The sequence below is a fragment of the Falco cherrug genome, chromosome 6, assembly GCF_023634085.1.
Source record: "Falco cherrug isolate bFalChe1 chromosome 6, bFalChe1.pri, whole genome shotgun sequence".
NCBI classification, from domain to species: domain Eukaryota; kingdom Metazoa; phylum Chordata; class Aves; order Falconiformes; family Falconidae; genus Falco; species Falco cherrug.
The window spans coordinates 17,662,936-17,683,033 of record NC_073702.1 but is presented as its reverse complement, the minus strand read 5'-3'; the positions used below and the strand labels follow the sequence as shown (position 1 = coordinate 17,683,033).

The 20,098-nt window shown below is 39.1% G+C and overlaps 1 protein-coding gene across 9 annotated transcripts in view; it reads right to left on the bottom strand.

The window, feature by feature from the left end:
• DST (dystonin) overlaps window positions 1-20,098 on the bottom strand; it is a 303,406-nt gene that overhangs the window by 168,329 nt on the left and 114,979 nt on the right. For all 9 annotated transcript variants that reach the window (XM_055714785.1, XM_055714788.1, XM_055714794.1 and 6 more), the window contains 2 exons: window positions 18,837-18,914; window positions 16,226-16,318 (listed from right to left, as the gene is read on the bottom strand). In XM_055714785.1, coding sequence (XP_055570760.1) covers window positions 16,226-16,318; window positions 18,837-18,914 — 171 coding nt within the window. The remainder of the gene's footprint in view (window positions 1-16,225; window positions 16,319-18,836; window positions 18,915-20,098) is intronic.

The window sequence follows — 20,098 nt, the reverse complement described above, 5'->3', positions numbered from 1 at the left end:
AGAGGTAATTCTCTGCACAGCCCTTGTATTTCAGGATCAAAGTCTTAACTGGCACTAAATACTCTAATATTATTTTTTTTTTTTGTAACTGGGAGAACTCGTTCATCTCTGCTACCGCAAGTGTTTTCTCTCTGCCTGTAAGCTCCCTCTGCATCACACAGTATACAAAATCCATACACCAAAAAGCCTCAATCTCTTTACTTGTACTGATTTCAGTGATGCAGTTTTGAATCCAAAGCACAGAGCAGATGAGAGAATATTTTCCCAAGGAGATCAATGGTGGTGCTGGATTTCTATGGCTCATTTTTTACAGTGCAAATATAAGAGCAAGTCTGGCATAAACAGTAAGGAGTCATCCCTCCAATTCCATCTTACCCTGCATGTTTTGAAGCAAGTCTGAACTTGACATAATGTATCTAACTGCAGAAATAATGGGCTAGAGATATATGATGTATGATGAAATGTATTCTATTTCCAGCTAGCCCTAAACCAGAGAAGTCTGAAGAACACAAAAAAATAAGAGTCCAGCTTTGGGCAACACCCTTCAAAAAAAACCGTGAGATTAGTGGAAGCAGATTGAAAGAGAAAAACAAGAATGACAAAGATCTAAAAATATGTGACCTGTTAGGAAAGACTGAAAAACTGCATTTACTGAGAGGAAATGTGACAACAGTCTTCAAATATGTAAAATGCTGTTGCAAAAAAGGTAATAAATCAACTCTTCCGGGAATAGAAGAAGAACTAATGAGTTTAAAATGAGCATATGTGTTTTCAGCTAAAACTACTTTTTAATACAAAAGACAGATAAGCACTAAAATTATTACTCAGGAAGTATGTGAAACCAGCAGTAAGGCAGACACAGAAGCAAAACTATCAGTCAAGAATGGCTTTTGTTAAGTTACTTTGCTTCAGGTACTGAGATGACCTACACGACCTGTGCAGAACTTTTCCAGCCCTAGTTTTGTAGTTCCATCCGTGATTATAGATCTCTTTCATTCACCAGCATTTAAGGTGGATCGCACCTCCTTCTTGTGAGTATTACAAGGAAGCAAACTATGCCAACAAAGTGAAACTCCTGACTTTGGACCTCTGCCCTGCAAATCACGTAACCAAAGACCATCTGATATTTCTTCCTCCCTTAACTGTGCTACCTAAATAGACAATACAAGAGTGTATGATGGTGGATATAGGTGGAAGGTGTCATTTTCTCTTACAAGTATTTGCAATGATGACTGCAATAATAAATGGATGACTACTTAGCCAGAAGTATTCTACTGGATATGCTGATTACAAATAATCTACATTTTTTTATTATTATTTAAAAGCAAGGATATTTTCTTTAACCTGACTCAAATACATGGAGGGTTTTTTGCAGATTATTATTAGTACTGTAAACGAGGTAAGAAATCCACTGTATCAAACACTAATCAAACACTATGTAGATGCATGGCAAAAAAAAAAAAAAAAAAAAGCTGAGGAAACTTGCAGCCAAGACAACAATTGAGTACTGGAAGTAGATGATTTGAAATGTTAGACTTATTTTTTTCTAAAAAAAACATTTACATCCATGAACAGGAACTGAAACTACCACAGATTAGACTGGAAGAATTAGATAGATATGATAATTAAGATAGAATGATAATGATTGATAACATGATACACATAAGTCACTGGTTTTGTCACAAGCTGACAACCACCAAAAACTGGTGGGGTAAGACCACCTGGTAGCTATCTTTTGCTGATACCGAATGAAAACCATGGCTTATTTCAACACAGGAGACATCAAGTATCACAGTGGCAGTATCCCCTGTAGAGAAGTCAAAACCACAGCCTTGATTTTCTACTCTGCCTGCACTGTACTAAAACATCACTGGGAAGGGGAGCTGCTGCAGGAAGCCTGTTTCAGTCTTGATTCACAAGTTCTTGACCTCAACGCAAGCTGCCACCTGCTCTAGGGCAGCCCTGAAGAGGATATCTTGCTTGAGGAAATCACCTTTCTGTATTAGGAACAAGGGTGGCAGAAATTAGGCCCCAGCAGAGTGTAAAAAACCTTTTCTCTCAAAGCTACTAGCAAGCAGTCAAGAATGGAGCTTCAGAACACCCTGGTTACCTGAATTTTGCAGATAGGAAAACTGAGGTAATACATCTAGGTAGCACATATTTGAACACAAAATCGTAATTGTTTTACATGTATAAGAAAACGCGCCACAGAAGGCAATTCAAAGGATGTATTCCAGCAGCGGTGACTATGCTGTTTTAGAAAGTAAAATGTCATCTCTCTTAGAGTGCAAGTTAGCCGGGCAGCTGTACCAATGAGTTTCCTCTGATGTCTGTCTCTTGGCTTGAAAAACCAACATGCCTTCCATTATCGGCCACACCTGAGGCACTGTGTAAGCTGAGAGTGCATTACAGCATGGGTAAGTCGACAAGCTGAGTGGAGGCTACTGATCTCTGTAATTAAGGCAACAAAAATGGTAAAAACTGAGACTGGTAACTGCAAACCTTGTGTATCAGCTCAGGCTGATAACAGGAACTTTGTGTACTTGTATAAATAACAGCTTTACTGTTTTGTACTGAAACATAAGACATTCAAAGGCTTGTTTAGTTCTCAAAAGCAATCAAAAGGAAAGTAGTCATGACTTTGTAAAATAACTGCAGTATGAAATGTAGTTTTCTTCTTGCATTTGTTTAGAGGTCAAAGCTAGGTGCTCTTAAAATTACTTTTACTCAGAATCCTGGGTTGAGAAAGGGAACTGAATTGAAAACCAGACACTTCAGCAACTCAGGCATTTAGCCTGATCTGTCAGAAGTTTTCATACCCACATCATAAGCAGCGTTTTATCAGTATCAGCAGCACAAGTCTCAGTACTGATGCAGGTGCTCAACAGAAGCCTCTTTTATGACCCCCCTTTCCCCTGTAGTAACAAGAGGTACATGTCTGGCAGGAGTAGTAAGTGCAGCAATATTAATGTTGTATTACTGTGATTATACAGGAAAAAGTGGCCATGCTTGGCTGAACACTCACAGCCTCATACTTTTACAGAGTAATGACGTTTTGTTCAAATCAAAGAACATCCCTAAGCTGTTCTTGAATTCCAGATAAGATTAAGAGGGCAAAGATCTTCAAGTGTATTAGGAGGCTATTTGTACTAGTGTGTACTGTTTGTTGTAACTGGGTGTGCCATCTGTATTTAAACACTAAGCTTGGAAAATCTATAATTTGATTCCTGTTAGAAAAGTAAATTATATAAACAACAGAAGTGTAGTTAGCCCTTTGCTGGAAAGAGTACCTTTGCCGTATGCCCATTTCCTCTGTTCACTCAACTGAAAGCTCAGATGTCCCTGTTGAGTGAGGGGAATTAGTTTTGGATCAGATCCAGGTATCGGCATTTGATCTATACCTACAGATTTCAGTTGCACTGAAGATGAGTGGGGCAGAACTGGTAATACAGACTGAATTGCTAAGCATGGACATCAACAGACAAGAATTTGTGTTCCTTCAGATATTCTGCAACTAAGCTCGTACTTTGGTTTCCTTTATTGTGAAATGAAAATAATCCTACTATCAGAGGAAGATGGAATTTCCATAATTAACATTAATAGGTCACCTAGACAGTTTGCGAGGAAAAGTGTGGAGCATTATTAACATGATTTATGTTCACTTTTTCTATTTCAAGCTGCCTACATATTTCTATTCATTCTTCAGTTTCTACTGGCCATAACTGAAAAGAATTAGAAATATTCCTCTCCTTGACACAAGACCCAGAGGAATTATGAGACTGTCAAGAGTTGATAAGAAAATTTACTGCAGATACTGAATGTGAACTTAAACAACTCCCTAAAATTCACTCCACCTTCTAGAACCATTTTAACATGAAAACCTCTTTCCTAAATTAGGGAACAAATCAAACTACAGACAGCAAAACAGTACAAAGATACATCAACACTCCTGGAGTACAGAGGTATTATATAACCTATGAAAAAATCAAGTAATATGTTCCGTCTGTAGTATCACAGCATGGGTAAAAGGCAAAGACAAAGTACAAAAAGACAAAAATACAGCAAAGTGAAGATATTTTTCCAACAGAAAAAACAAATTTCCAATACCTACTCAGAGCTAACTTTCAAAGGTAAGGTACTGTGCCAAAATATTTACCTTGCTCCTGTTAGGTGGAATGTTAAATAATGCCTTTTCATCTGGCAATTGGGAAAGCACAGCATCAGGAGAATAAAACCCCTTTCGTTCAAGCAGTGGATCACTTTTGCTTTCAGAAAGTAAGTCATGCAACTTTTCAGATTTATTGCTTTCTGGTACATCTTCAACGACTTTGCAAGGAGTTATGTTTAACCCCATTTCTTCACGTCTGCCTAAAATGTGGATAGCAGAATCCAAGCTGGCTGCCTTTCCATAACAAAGACCACTGTATTTCTTCAGGAATGCTAATTCTCTCTTGTTGCCATCCTCCGAGTACTTCCTTTTCCCTGTACAGCGTCTCTCAGAACTCCTCTTGTGTTGTTCCTTTAACCATGTCTCTGTTTCATCAGACTTCATGAGCCTCTGATTATCACCATGAAAACTGTCCCCACAAAGAGAATCACTCTTTGTTTCACTTAGTAAAACTTTTGCTTTAACAGGATCAGTTGAAAGGTCTGTACTCACAGGCAAAGCACTACCGGTCACTGTCACTCTCCAGGGGAAGGAATCAGCCAGTCCCACACCCTTGGGATGAATCTCGATGTTTTCTGAAATCCCCAGTTCATACTGGCTTTTTTCTTCATTTTCTTTAACCTGTACTGAATCTGGTCCCTCAGTTGATTTCTTTCTCCTTTTTCTTCTGAAATATTTTCTTCCAGGGGAATGTTTAGCTGGACTTAAGGGAGCTTTGGCAGGATCTAAACACTGTTCTTCCTTTTCAGCCCTCACACATCCACAGACATTCCCCATTTAGCTTTCGGTAACTCACAGTTGCACAGTCTCATTCATTCCAGTATATTTACATACACTTAAATCCTCCTCAGAAAGTTAAGAACTGCCGTTTGCACCTAATTTCTTCCAGACTTCACGTTCATCCTCCTCAGTACGTAGCCATTTTGCTTATGAGAAATGCACACGCAATAAACGTTGTGGCACGATGCCCAGGCAGGGCCTGTGTCTGATTAGACACTGTGGCTTATTTCTGGCCACCAATCCTCTTAAATAAACATCACTGCTTCAGCACTGGGCTGTAATGTTGATGGCCTTTCACAGAGATGACACAGCATTTATGAGCAACAGAAAATTCTTGCATGCATTTTAACTTCCCCCTTCATTTAATAACTTGAGCAAAATAAAGTAGGAAAACATGCAGCAACCTTTGAAACTATTAGTTACACTCTTGAGTCCAAAAGCAAGCAGCACAGCAAATAGCAGGGATTTAGTTAGCAGATTTGGTTTGCACTTCTTATGTTTTTATTACGTATCCAATGATCCACAGATGGGAAGATTAAAGTGAAGGATCAGAGATTGCTCTGACAGCTTGTTGGGGGTCAAATTTTTATTTGTATGTGGAGTTTTCATAGCAGCTGATGTGATTTTTTCACTGGTTTGTCAGCTATAAATAACCTGCTATTTCACTACTATCATAAAAGCATAACAGCTTGCTCAGGGCAGTGGTGCTGTGTACTCGGGGCCGGAACCTTGCAGCAAATTTAAACCTTCCAGCAGATAAAGGTGAAACAAATCACAAGAGCCAGTCTATCTAGAAAACTGTCCACAAAGTTGATCTATAAAAATGGAGCTTTACCCTCCTCCCATGCTCCTGTTCTGTAGGCATTTTTGTGTAGCTCTGAATGTAACAGCTAAGAAGCATCCAACTACAACTGCAACTAAGTAGAACTGAACACTATTAAGATGCAAACAAGTCTTATCACCAGCACACTTTGGAAAATACATTTTTAAGCTTCCACTTCATTTCTGTCACTGATACACAAAACCTACCAAAACCAACAAACATCAGCAGGGGTACATGTGTACAGATCCTCATGCTGAGAAGGAACTACTGAGTGACTTGCCAAGCACTATCACGTGTTACCTTTGAGTTTCCCTTGCTTATATTTGTAAAGGAATTGCAATAATGAAACCCAGAGACTTTATCCCCAGGGGCCAGTTCCACTGAAGTATTCTACGACATTTTACTGACAGGATCTAGAACGTATAATACAATATAGAAGTAAGATCAGGCTCCAAAGAATTTCCAAGAATACAGACGCTCATTGCTGACTACTCTCAGGACACTGGGAAAAAAACTGATGGTAATGCTTGGGAAATCTTTTACTGTAACACCAAGGGACTAGAAGGCTGTTCCAGAATGCTGTGTACCACTGGTAGATGGACAGCTACATACAGGCAAAACGCTAACGTGTTTCTTTTCAAAGTAGATGTTTACACTACGACCACACTCTTTCATGGCCTCGATTTGTATTTGCATTTGTAGTATGCTCAACATACAGATGTGGTTGTGACATTTGCACCCTTTACTCACAGTGAAAAAGCTGTATTCTGGTCAGCTTAGAAAAGTGACTTTCAGCCAAGGCCAGAAGACTCTGACTTAAAACACACTCCCACATGGGACTGAGTAGGGTCCTGACATGCCCTCCCCCTTAATTAACAGAAAAAGAACATGAAAAAAAAGAAGTTTTTGTAAATGACATCACTGTGTTTGTACGAACAAATGGCTTTTATGCTTGAAAATACACCTCCTCTTTCTCCTCTCTCATCAAAAAAGATGATTCAGGACTTTGCAGTGCAACGGACCAAGACTGATTTCATTTCACACAGATATAGCTTCTTGTTTAACAACAACATGTCTAATAACAATAATACATGGTTAAAAAGATCATAGTGTAATAATATTAAAATATGACACTATGCACTCTTATAAAAAACTTATTATGATTATCTTGATAAAGTAGAAATCATGTAAAGTGTTAAAGTCAAGAGCATTTGAATGAACAATACTGAGTTTTCATGCTGTATTAACTGTCTAATCAAAAAACGTATTAAAGTAAATACAGCCTGCCACAAGTACACTGCCAACGTTGTTCTTCCTCCACAAATTTCACAGGAGTTAAGAATTTGCTTAAAAATAATGCAAATTTAAATTTTCAATGCAAGTGCATATTTAAATTAAGACACATGGGCACAGAGGTTTCTAAATAATGTTAGACTATTTACTGAGGTTTAATGGAATGTGATTTAGTATGTATTTCCTTTAAGTGGTTTACATCTGTTTAACAATCAGTATGATCCCACCTTCTTCCAAACAGAAAACATCTCTAAAGCATTCTCTGTTATTTCAAAATTCCTGTTAGAATCAGTAGCACACTGTCATAAAAACATCAAATCAAATGTAATTCAAGACAGGTCAGAAGAAATGTGTTGTTATTTTACAACTGACAATGTGCAATTTGTAATGTAATCAGTAATTTAGAATCTTGTACATCCTCTTTCATACATACCTTAAATTTTGATTATTTTTTCTTAAGAGTAGGTAATTCACCTTTTCAGAAAATCAGCTGCCTCTGAAGTGGAATTAAAAAATTGAGACAGCAAAAATACAAGACTCATTCTGAAACACTGGTTACAAGCTCAGTGCTCCCAAAAATCCTGGCTTATTGCTGCATATTCCAGGTGAATTTAGTTGCGTGCATCTGGTATAACTGCAGCTAGTCCTAGAATTCAACCATTTCTAAATATTATTTATAACTATATAACTAGGAGTAATGCATTCCAAACACATATTTACAGATTATTAGCAGTATTCGTGCCTATCTTCCTAGAGTTAGGTAAGAAATATGTATTTTTGATACTTAATAACCAATTTAGCAACACATAGCAGCCATTTCTGAGTGAGAAGGCTATCATGTTTCTATTAACAATTCTTTCTACTGTTCCTTGTTTTTCCATGAACAGAAAAGAAACTTTACAGTCACTTTAACTAAGTCAATTATGGTCTTGAACCAAAGAAAAGACCAAGGACAAAAGAACTGACAAATTGCATTTATATCAGCTATGGGGTTTTATATAAAAAAACTAGGCAAAATCGTATTCCACATTAAGGGAAGATGATAAATGAAAGTGCAAGTAACTGAAGGCAAAATGACCACTTTCGGCTAACTGACGTTCTATGAAGTCATAACTTCAGTCTCAGCAATGAAAGACACAGATGTAACGGGATTAAACTGGAAATTCAGAAAAGGGGAAATTGAAATCTCTTCTAAAACATGCCTACTAGAGCAAAGAAATATGATCTTCTAAAGCATCAAAAGAGACTACAACTGAAGCCTATGAGAACCACCACAAAATAGCAAGACCTAACCACACCAGGGGCTTTGTCTCAGACATCTAACTAGACCGCAATGGAAGCTCAGCACTTGCTAAAGTCAAAGATTCAGATGATCAAAGCTGCTAGAAATAGGATTGATGTGTTTCTTTCCCTTTTTTTTAAAAAAAAAAACACACAAAACACAAACCTTAAAGATACAAATTTATACTCACCAGTGCTGGGAAGTTTTAAGGGGAGATTAGCAAAAGACTTTTTCTGGCACATAAATCCTTAAGAAGTATAACATGCATAAAGGATTAGACCAATACTTGTTTGCAACTTGATCTGTCTTAGAGGTTGCTTAATCACAAACAAGAGGTTAACATTAAGGCATGGCAGAAAAAAGATGAACATTGATACATGAAATACCTCACTCAGATTTGCACAGGTTTGCATTTAACCATAGATTTCTCTAAGTTGTCGAGCACGTCTGTGACTGAAATGCATTATGTTCTAAACGTGGGACATTATAATGGCAAAGTTGAATATCTGCGTATTTGTTAGTCTGCAAAATGCTGAGACCATTCATCCTTTGCACACTGCTAACTTATGCTTTATCATTGGTTTTGTATAGTTAGCAAATGTTGTAAAGGAAAGGTTATTCCACTTTGCCATCAAACCACACCTGATCCCTTTTATCAAAAGCCTACTAGGAATGCATTTCACATAGTTTTGGATCTAAGATCCCTTCCCCCTCTTTTTTTTCCCCTGTGTTTATGCAACACAGCAAAAGCAATGGAGCATTTAGCATAAATGAGACGTGCCATTTCATGGTACTAAAACAGCATACCAGATAATCAGCAAGCATTTTGTTGCACAGCCCAAAGGTCACATGCAGAATGACAGAGAGATAAACATAAGCCAAAGAGAAAGTGAAAATTAAAGCGGCACAAGATAGAGAACAAGGCAAAAAATAAAGGCTTGCCAGCACAAACAAAAGGTTGTATTTGGAGCTGTTTGTGCTGTTCTGGCAACCACTCCTCAAAATCTCAAAAATTGCTGTTTAGCTTTCAGGTACCACTGAGCTACCAAAAGTCATGACTCTCAACAGGAGAGGTTTTATAACCAGTGAGATGGCTTACAAAGAGAGGAATTTGCTCCTTGTTGCTGGTTTTACGGGATTAGGGATGAAGAGAATCCACACAGATGAGCTAACTGCTCATAAATCTTATCCTGCTACAGATATCGCACCATTTGTAGAGATAAAGTCTAAATACAACCTGCGATGAGCCCTAATGCCTCTCGTCCTTGCTGTGACTCAGAGGAGTACCAGAAACTGGAAGAACTCCATACTCATATTCTTACCTGAAAGTCAGCAATTTTTCTTTTTTTTTTTTTAATTGCTGAAGAATTCCAGAAGAGATAACTAGCAGTTCAGCTGAGGAATGAAATGCAGGAAGAATAAACCCCACCATGTGCTGAATGAGAGGTCTGCTGCAACAGTGAATGACTGGGAATTGCAGCTCCCTGGTGGAATACAGTTTATCCTACCACCACTTATAGACAGAGGTTAGACAAGTGGCCACATAGCTCCATCTTTAAATCTTTGACAAGATCAGACCTTGAACTGTTCTACCTATTTTGAAGCAGAGGCAGATTAAACTTCAGTGCTTGGGCTCCAAGGCCCACAGCTCGGGCAGGGCCCAGAGGCAGGCTTCACAGCCAGCTGCCATCAGCCAGCTGCAGCCAGCAGAACAGATGCCAGGACAACGGAGTGAAGACCAGACCCAGCCCTCTCAACTCCACATTGCCACCTCAGCAAAGCAGGCAGCATGTCTGTTGTATGGCGACCTCTATCAGATTTCACAGCAGAGCTGCTGAAGCAGAGGAAGGTGCACAAGTCCCAGAACATCCCATTATTCCTCCGCCTTCTGCACAGCGTTTACTGGAATGGGCCACCACAGCTGAGCCGTCTCCTCCTCTGTCCACCCTGCGTGAAGGACACAGCCTTCACGACCAACACAAAGAGTGCTTCAAAATTACTACCTGCATTGCAGGCTCTGAACACCTAACTGCACTAAGAGGTATCAGGAACTTGAGAAACCACTTGGGTAGCTGTCTTTATCTCAGCCAAGTCATCTACAAACAAATCCACCCTTCCTACCCTTTTGCCCAGACAGGTAAAAGTTTAACAGCTGATCTGCTGGACCAAATGAACAGTCCATAGACTGCTTTGGGGCAGACTGATAACGGATGCATTTTGCTGGAAGGTTTATGGGGAGTCAGCAGCAAAAAAAAGTATTTGCTGGCTGACAAGAGGAATGTGAAGAGGTTACATGTGCCCCAGGGAGGCCTGAGAGAAAGCAACCATCTGGCCAGTGGGGGCTGGATGGTGCTGTAACATCTGGACAAAAACGTTACTGACTGGAGCCTTCAAAAGCAGCATCCTGCAAAGAGGCCTGACAGCAGGGAGCGGGGGAGAATGGAAGGAAAAGTGTTTCATGGCAATTCCCGAGCTTCAAAATGATGATGAAACTGAAATAGAAAAAGTCTACTGACTCATGACTTTGAAGCTCCAGAAAGTTTTTAAGGTCTGAGTTCACAAAGGTCTTATTTTAGATGCCTGAAAGTTTAAAGTTTCAGGTTTTGCTTTGTTTTGGCATGTTCTTGTCAACCAACTGCAAGCTATTCTAAATATTTAACATTTGTTAAATTAAAGAATGTTTGCAGTTTTTTTGAATTGAATTGAAAATTGAAAAGAAATAATCACCAATTTTCACTGAAATTATCCTACTAAAATTGTGATTACTTACTGAGGCCAAATTCTCCCTTCATTTATAGTTGCTTATGTCCAATGTCATAATGTACTAGGTGTTAAAGAAGGATATTTATACATACAGCCTATAATTTTACAAAACACTGTGATCTGTTTTAACACATTCTCCAGGTGCCAGGAAAATAACTTCCAGTAGTTATGGCATTATGAAACTGAATTTCAAAAAAGCCACATATTATTAAAGGCATGTGAAATGCATACATTGAAAGTTTGCCTAAAACCTAACAACATACATGTCTCCAGGATTTTCAACACACACAGGATAAACTATTTTCCAACATGTTCAACTCAATAAACCACCAGATTTCCCATACCATCTTTTCTGTATCTTATATGTAATTATTTGGGATACAGAAGATTTCTGGACTTGTGCAGCTGCAGAAGTCAGTGGTATAACTACAGAACAACATCTATATTCATCTAATTATGGGTACCAAGTCAAAGAGCTATAACCATCTCTAGGCATAATTCAGATGCAAGAGAAATGCAATCCTCAAATGTGTATAATTTTTTATTTTTGTTCATCATGTTTTTCCCCTAAAACATTCCTAAATCCATTCCAATACGTAGAAGGATTTTCTGTTTTGAGGAAGTATTAGCCTCCAGATAAGTGCCATGACTCAAGAGAAACAAGAAGCCACAAACAGCAGCCAAAAAAAAATCCCTGTAATCTTGACTACCTCCCAGGCTGCAGTGTTAGTAGAATACAGATAAATGATGGAGCAGAGGCAGTAACATCACATGGCAAACAGCTCCTTATACTCACAAAGAAATTAACTACTTATGCAAATGCTGGTTTTTTTTTTAAAATTAAGGAAAAATTAAAGAAATTAAGTGGTAGTTCAGATTAAGACACCCCAACATAGGTGTCCACACATTCATGTTTACACGCTGGCTAGGTCCTGAAGAGACGGTTTTAGCCAGTAGAGGCAGGATGTAGTTTCCTGAACGTGGGCTTCTAGAGCAATTTGAGATATCCTGCTATATCCCACCTGGCCTCCAGCTGCAACCTAGAAGAGCATGGGTCTCTCATAGATCTGCTGTCTCATCAGAGAACTCCACATGCATGTCCTGGATACTCTAGCACACCTCAGATGTCACTCAAATCCCAGGTGTCTTTAGGAAACCGAATGAAAAGCCCTGGAGAGCTAGTTAGTAAAACCAACGGATCTTGAACAGCAATGTTTCACACCCTGAAGTAGAGGCATAGGAAGAAAGTCAATTGACCATCCAGAACATCTGAGACACTTGTAACTAACAGATATCTACACGGGAATAGCACGTATACCACAGGACCTAAGGAAACTTGCTTCCCACTGCATATGCTACTGAATATGATGTGTCATCTCAGATCACACTAAGCACCTATGCTGCACAACTGAATAGCTCAGTAGGTGCTCTAGGCCAGTGATCTGAATTGCTCGACCAGCCTCACACACTTGCCCTGGCTTCAGCTGGAATAGAGTTAATTTTCTTCTTAGTAGCTGGTGCAGTGCTGCATTTTGAATTAGGTGTAAAAACAATGCTGATGGGACAGTGATGTTTTTAGTTGTTGCTGGGTGGTGGTTGTGCTAGGTCAACAACTTTTTAGTTTCTCAGGCCATGCCAGCGAGAGGGCTGGAGGGGAGTGGGAAGCTGGGAGGGGACCAGCTGGGTCAGCCGACCTGACTAGCCCAAGAGGTATTCCATGTGACAGAACATCATGCTCAGTATATAAACTGGGAGGGCTGGCTGGGGCTGGGGCATCATTGCTTGGGGACTGGCTGGGCATCGGTCAGCGGGTGGTGAGCAGTTGTGCTGTGTCACTAGTATTCTCTTCTCTCTTCCCTTTGGATTTCATTCCTCTCCCCTTGCCCCCCTCCTTTTAATTACAAGTTAGTATTATTAATATTGTGTTTTATTTTATTTTATTTCAATTATTGAATTGTTCTTATCTCAACCCTCGAGTTTTACATTCCTTTCCGACTCTCCACCTCATCCCTCTGGGTGAGGGCTAAGTGAGTGAGAAGCTGTGCGGTACTTAATAACCGGCTGGGGTTAAACCACACCACCACTGTACTGGCTAGCCCTCCAGGCCTCAAATCTGTTGCTACGCATGTTTACCACCATTTAAGATGCAGTTTATCTTGCCTGATCTGTCTCTTCCCAGATGACAGTGGGTCTCCCATAAGACCTACATCATGTTTCTTGTACTCATGTGGGTGTCTCATAAATCTCCAACACCACAGATAGATGTCTGCTTAGTCAAATGGAACGAGCCTCTGGTAGCTGGTTAGTTGACTCACTCTCTAGGCTATACTAGCTGTATAGACTAACCCTCTATCATTCAGATTATCAGATTAGAGGGAAAGTATAGACATTTAATATATATGAACATGGCTCCCCATAAGCACCTGCCTTTAGGTGTCTTAATTTCAAACTGAATCTCATCACAACTTTCCCAATACCTATAGGATTACTCCATGCACAAACAGAGTTGTTGTCATGAAGCTTCATCCCTTTGTGAAGACTCTGCTGTTAAGACTTTTCTGTTCAGACTCTTCCCTCATTCAAAATCTAAGTGAAGACAAAAAAATGTAAGGTGTAAGTATGCACATTCTTCTGAACCTCCTTATCAATTCTGAGCCCATATCAGCCATATACAGGCGTCAATGACACCACATTGCCATGTACTTCAAAAGAAGTGGCATACAGGCAAACATCGGGGTCGCACATACTAGCACAGAGGATGCCTCTTACCTCACTTTACAAATCCCTTCTGCACTCAGTGTAGGTACTGTAGCCATCAATAGCAAAAAGACAAAAAGTATTTTTTAAAAAAATCTTGTTCTTCAGTTACTCCATATTTACTAATGAGGCTTAATATTTAGTCCAAGAATCACTAGTCATTCTTAAAATCATTTTTACACTTATTTTTAAGATACTATTTTGAAAAGGAAAAAAAAGCTCACCAATAGGACAAACAGCATCCTGGGGCACATCAAACACTCTATAATCAGCTGGTCAAGAATGGCGCTTATCCACCTGTATTCAGCTTTGGTGCAGCCCCACCTTGAGTAGCGTGGCAGTTCTGGGCCCCACAATTTCAGAATTAAATAAAGTCCCTGAATGCGTCCACAGAGGGGCAACAAAGCTGGTGAAAGAGCTGGAAGGAATGTCCTGTAAGGAGTGGCTAAGGACTTGGCCTTGTCTTGTTTGGAGAAAAGGAGGTTGAGAGGCAACCTCTTTGCTCTCTGCAGCTTCCCAGGGAAGGGAATTGGAGAGGGAGGTGCCGAGCTCTCCTCCCCAGTTTCCAGTGATGGAACACATGGGAATGGTTCAAAGCTGTGCCAGGGGTGGGGTTACACTGGACATTAGGAAGCATTTTTTGACTGAGAGGGTGGTCAAACACTGGAACAGGCTTCCTAGAGAGGTGGTTGATGCCCCAAGCCTGTCAGTGTTTAAAAGGCATTTGGACAATGCTCTTAATAACATGCTTTAGCTTTCGGTCAGCCCTGAAGTGGTCAGTTGGACTAGGTATTTACAGATCATTTCCAGCTGAAGTATTCTGTTCTATTCTGACAGATCTGCAAGATCTGAATTGTATTGGTAGACGTTGAGTTGGTAGTTATTGGAGGTCAGGACAGAGTGAAGTAAGCATGTTTCAGCTACAATTTAAATGCTTCAACAAATTTCACATGGAGCTGGCTACCTACAGGGGAAACTCCTTGTCACAACAGTTCACTTGAGTTAGTTATTTTATAATATAATATAGTTTATTTTATATAAATGTTTTTTCTTCTCATCATTTTTTACAGCTGTAACTAGTAACACTAACTTTCATGACTTCTTAAAAGCACCCAGAACTGTGCCAGATGTCCTGTGCTTCAGCTAGTGAGAAAAACTAAAAACTTCATCCTGCAAAAATCTATTATTTAGGTTCAGAAAGATAAAACATACATCAAGTAAAGGTTTAACATCCTCTACCAGCCTCTATTAATAAGCAGTTAATAACCTTTATTTCTTAAAACACAGCAACATTCAGTCACCCACCTAATTCTGTGGGTCATGCTTAAATATATTTAAGCCCGGGCTTCTTCCTCCATATAACTGTGCAGGAGCAAAGATTGGCACGACAGGGAGGAGCTGAGGGCACTTAGGTCCTCACTAGTGGCGAGCAGTCAGTGGTTTCTCTCCTGCCCTGTGCACTGGCCTGGGCTAAGCCGTGCAGGCTGTTTAGACCAGGGCCACATTGGCCCTATTCATGTCTTTTATTCCTTGTTAGGATTTGCAGAAAGGCAAATTAGATCCTAGTAGCCTTTCTGGTTTCGGGTTGTTTTCAGAAGTTTTTTTCCAGTCATAAATCCAGTGCAGGATATTTCTAAGTGAACCAGGCTTTTTATGTGATCGTGTAATTTTCTAAACATCTAAAATGCCTGCACAGCAGGGAGTTTATCGCTAACAATGACACAGTCACTAAATGGGAATTATCTGTCATCTGAATTACATCATCTACAGCCACGGCCATTATGAAAGCCTCATTTTGAGAAGCAATTTAACACCAGACACTGTAAGCCTGCATTATACTGTACACAATCCCACCGGTGTACAACAACCAGAGTGCCACCTAGTGTGACCTGCGTTACCATTGCTGGGGCTAAAAACAGACGCTGAAGTGTTACGAACTGCCTGAAAAGGCTGACAGTAGTACCTCAGATCCAAAGAAATTCAGATCCAAAATGAAAAAAGATTTAAAACTTTTTAATATATTTTGATACTCAGAAGAAGAAGTCTGTAGAATAAAACAAGGCTGGTTTATCCAAACACTGGAAGGAATACATTAACTATTGTTTTTAACTATGTTCAGAACTGATCCCGTTTTTCTCTCACTTCACAGGCAGGAAATTAGCAAACAAACACCACCTTCGGAGTCAGTTTACATCATAAAATAAGATGCATCATCAAAGCCATCAAATACACGTTAGAGAACAGACCTAATTTATTTTTTTTCACAGTCTATATGGAGTTCTGTCTAAGTTGACACATCCATTGTAACTGTATGGAAGAATCTGACTGAAAACATACTGTCAAGCAAAACCAGGCTTACCTGAAAGTGCAAAATTATGGTCCATATCAACCCCAAAGTCAATTTGGGATTCCCATCTGTTATGTCATCATTTCTAATGTTCACCAGTTTCACCTGTCATCATGGAAAGAAAATACAGACAAAACTGAAATAAATGTGCCACAAATACATGCTGCATTACACAGGCACAACTATAAAGGATTAATTACTCACTTCCTGAGCCTACTCTGTTGGGTTTTTTTCAGTTCTCAAAAGCAGAGAGGAATTGTACTCTGGCTGTAACCGGCCTGCCAGGAATTGCCCTCTCCCACCCACACTGAGATGAGAAGATTCCTCAGCTCTCACTGTGCCAGCAGATCTGCTCCCTGTGCCAAATACCCTTCACCTCGGTCCTTGTCAGAAGGGGAAGTTATGATAGAAGGGAAAAGGATAACAATAATATGATGATCCGTAACTGGTGTATCAGTCTCAGGGCAAAGCAGAGACCTGGTAAACTATCACTGCCTTTCTTCCTCCCACCATTTTCCTGCAACAAAGCAGGAATTCAACAGCAGGAGAACTAACTTGCTAAAACAAAATGGTCTTGCTTGATAAAACCAGGAATTTAGTATCACATTAAAATAACCAATGGCTTAATAATGACAACGATTACTATCGCTTCTGCTGCTGTACTCATTCACATTGCTATAAACATGAAATGGTTAACAGGATTAAAACAAAGGCTGAAATTATTGCCACTCTCATAAACTCACATCCAAAGTGAGTTCAATAATTCCTCTTTTTTTGTCATATTTTTTATTACATTTAATTTCTCTATATGTATTATGCATCCATATAGCCTAGCAATTAAAGATGACTCAGCTAAAAGGCATTTTATGCTTGTATTAGTAAAGTTACATGCATGTGCTTTTTACGTATACCCTGCTATCAACTGAACAAGCAAAGGCATGTCATTCTCTTGATCTGCAGACATCATCCTAACTATTAGGAAAAAAACCCCAAAATATATCAAAACCATTCTTTCTGGAAGAGAGTGTATTCCACAGTTCAAAAAAGAAATTAAAACCAAATCTAAATGTTTTTCTCCCACTGCACTATACAAACTGCTTTTGTTTGGCAAATTTCTACAAGATAGTCAAATAGGCCTTATTTTTTTTTCTTCATTGTTTTCTCCCAAGTCAGGCTTCAAAATTACCAATATATAGGCTCGCTCTGTCTTACAATCACAACAAAGCATTGTATTTGAAGGTTATACCGCCAACCTGAGCAAGTTACCTCCTAAATACAGTTTAGAAACACCTAATAGGAGGCTGAAACTTTAATCAAATGCAAGTTCCACTGACAACTTGCCAAGGAGACCAAAGCCCAAAAGCTTTTGTATAGTAAAGTACAGCCATCTTCATGAAACTGAGAGGCTAAAGAGAGCACAAAAATCCTCAGATCACAACCAATGGCTGCATGATGGAGACTTGCAGCTCCCAACCACGCACACATATTCACAAACATGAGGATGACCTGATCATACAACTCCTGTATTTTAATACATACAGTCTGTCGTGCATAAGTAAGGCACAGTGCAGCACAAGTCCAAAGGTCTTGCTGCATAAAAATGCCACTGTCCTTTCAAGTAGCCATACATTTACTTCATAGCGTGTTCGCTCAATGGCTCACTTAGGTTAACAGAAGTTTGCTTTGAACTCAGCAAAGCAGGATTGAGTTCTCAGTACATACACATCACTTGGTGTCCCGAAAGACAGTTTGCAATTTCACTCAAAATACGAAAAGACATTAATTTTTATAACCAAATTAAGTATCTGTCTGTGGTTTGCTACCTCAATTTTTTTCAAACCTTTTAACTAGCAAATTAAATTTTTAAAAAATTAAAAAACCAACCAATCAAAAAACAGATTTCCAGTGTCATTGATTTGGATGGGATAGATAGGGAGGTACAGTTTTTCCTTCCATGTTTTGGACATTTTTTATTACTGCCATTTTGCAAAGGGAGAAAACAAAAATCCTGTAAGTGTTTAAAAGAAATTTAAAAGCAGAAAGAAACTCACAGCAGTGGAGAACTGCCCAGCAGTGTGTGTTTCAAGTGTTTGGCTTAAGGGTGACACAGGTGGAATTAAGCCTGAATCTTCCACAGCCCAGGTGACTGCTGCCTTTCAAGGGCACCAGTTTTACTTACATGAGGATCAAGGCTTGAGAAAGTTTTCCCAAAACAAATATAATCAAACCAAGGAAATCCCATACAACATTCTAATTTCTTTTGACCCTGAAATTTCACACTAAAAATTAGACTGTGAACAAAACTGCATACCAGCTAGTGTCTGGGCAACATGAAAGATAGTTAAATCTACTATAAGCAACTCCCGAGGACCTTCCTCATTATTTTCTCCTCTTTAACATCATATACCACACAGAGTGTGTTGATGTTATTGCTCACAGAAGGGTTATGTAAAGTTACCTTTGCTACATCTCTCTTAACCATCTCAAGCGCAAGATCAAGCCACGTCTACACCAGCAGCTGTTACACAGCATGCACAAAAGACCAACCTGGGCATATTTTTTATTTATCAGCTAGAGGAGACATACTTTTCATTATCATTATTCACTAAAATTTTCACCATACCTGGCGTTTTTTCAAATAGTCAAGTGCAATTTGGACGTTCTGGAGTCTGTGAAAACGCATCCGACCTTTTTCTCGGGGCTAAAATCGGAAAACAATAGTTATGAGATCACAACATCAAACACAAGAACAAACAGTCTGATTTAAAAGATACCACGTAAAATATCTGAATTACTACAGTTTTAATGAAGTCAATATCCTTGGTAGAAAAGTGTGCTTTAACAAATATATCTTTTTTAAACTGTAGTTGAAATTCTTCAGCACAGTGGATGGCAAGCACACTGCAACTTTGATCCATGCAGGCTGATAGCTGTTTCTCTGTCGAGTACTATTATGGCCAAGAGGGCTACAAAAGGCTCTACATGAATCTACCCACAGAAACTAAACCACAATATATTACTATAAAAGATTTACAGTATATTAAGCAAAGTAAAATATAAGTAATGTCATGGATGTTTATGTTGCTCTGGTAAAATCTGTGATGGAAAAGCTTACCTCTGTATGCAACTTTATGATATAATGTTGCTTCTTTATGGTATGACTGCATAATCATTATGACAGATACATATTTGTTTAAAGCATTTAATAAAGATAATACCTTCCTCCAAACAGAATAATACAACATATACAGCCCCAGAGCATAAGTGTAAACTCTTGACTTGGGTAGAACTTTATAAAGCATGAAAAAATCTAAGTCACTCTTCTCAAAGCAAAGTCAAAACTAACAAGAAGAAACTGTAAAATAAGCATGAGTGGTATGTTAATGAAAACGCGGCAAAACTGCATGCAGTTAGTGTAAAATCACCAAGAAGAAGAATCACACAGAAAAAGCATACTTTACTTAGCTGATCAGCAATGGGAAAGCAGTTAAATTTATATCATCATCATCATATTCAAATCCTTCTATTCTTCTTCCTTATTTCAGATTTTTCACAAACTTTCACAGCAATAAACTGAAGCGGACTACAATTGCTAGGGATCAGCCATGAATATGAGTATTTCCTCAGACAATCACCGCGAAACACACAGATAAGCCCAAGCTTTCCTCAACTGCCTTTTTTTTCCCCCTGTGGAGTATCAGATGCTTGCCAAAAGGAAACATGAGAAAATGGAGTTGAATAAGAAGCATAAACTAAAACACAAAGAATTTTTCATTTCTGTTACAGAAACTTCTATTTAGCCCCTTGTTTTTCACACTGATAGCCCAGGATCAAGCCCTGCAGCCCTTGCTACCAAGCAGCTTCCCTGGATGGAACAAAGGACTG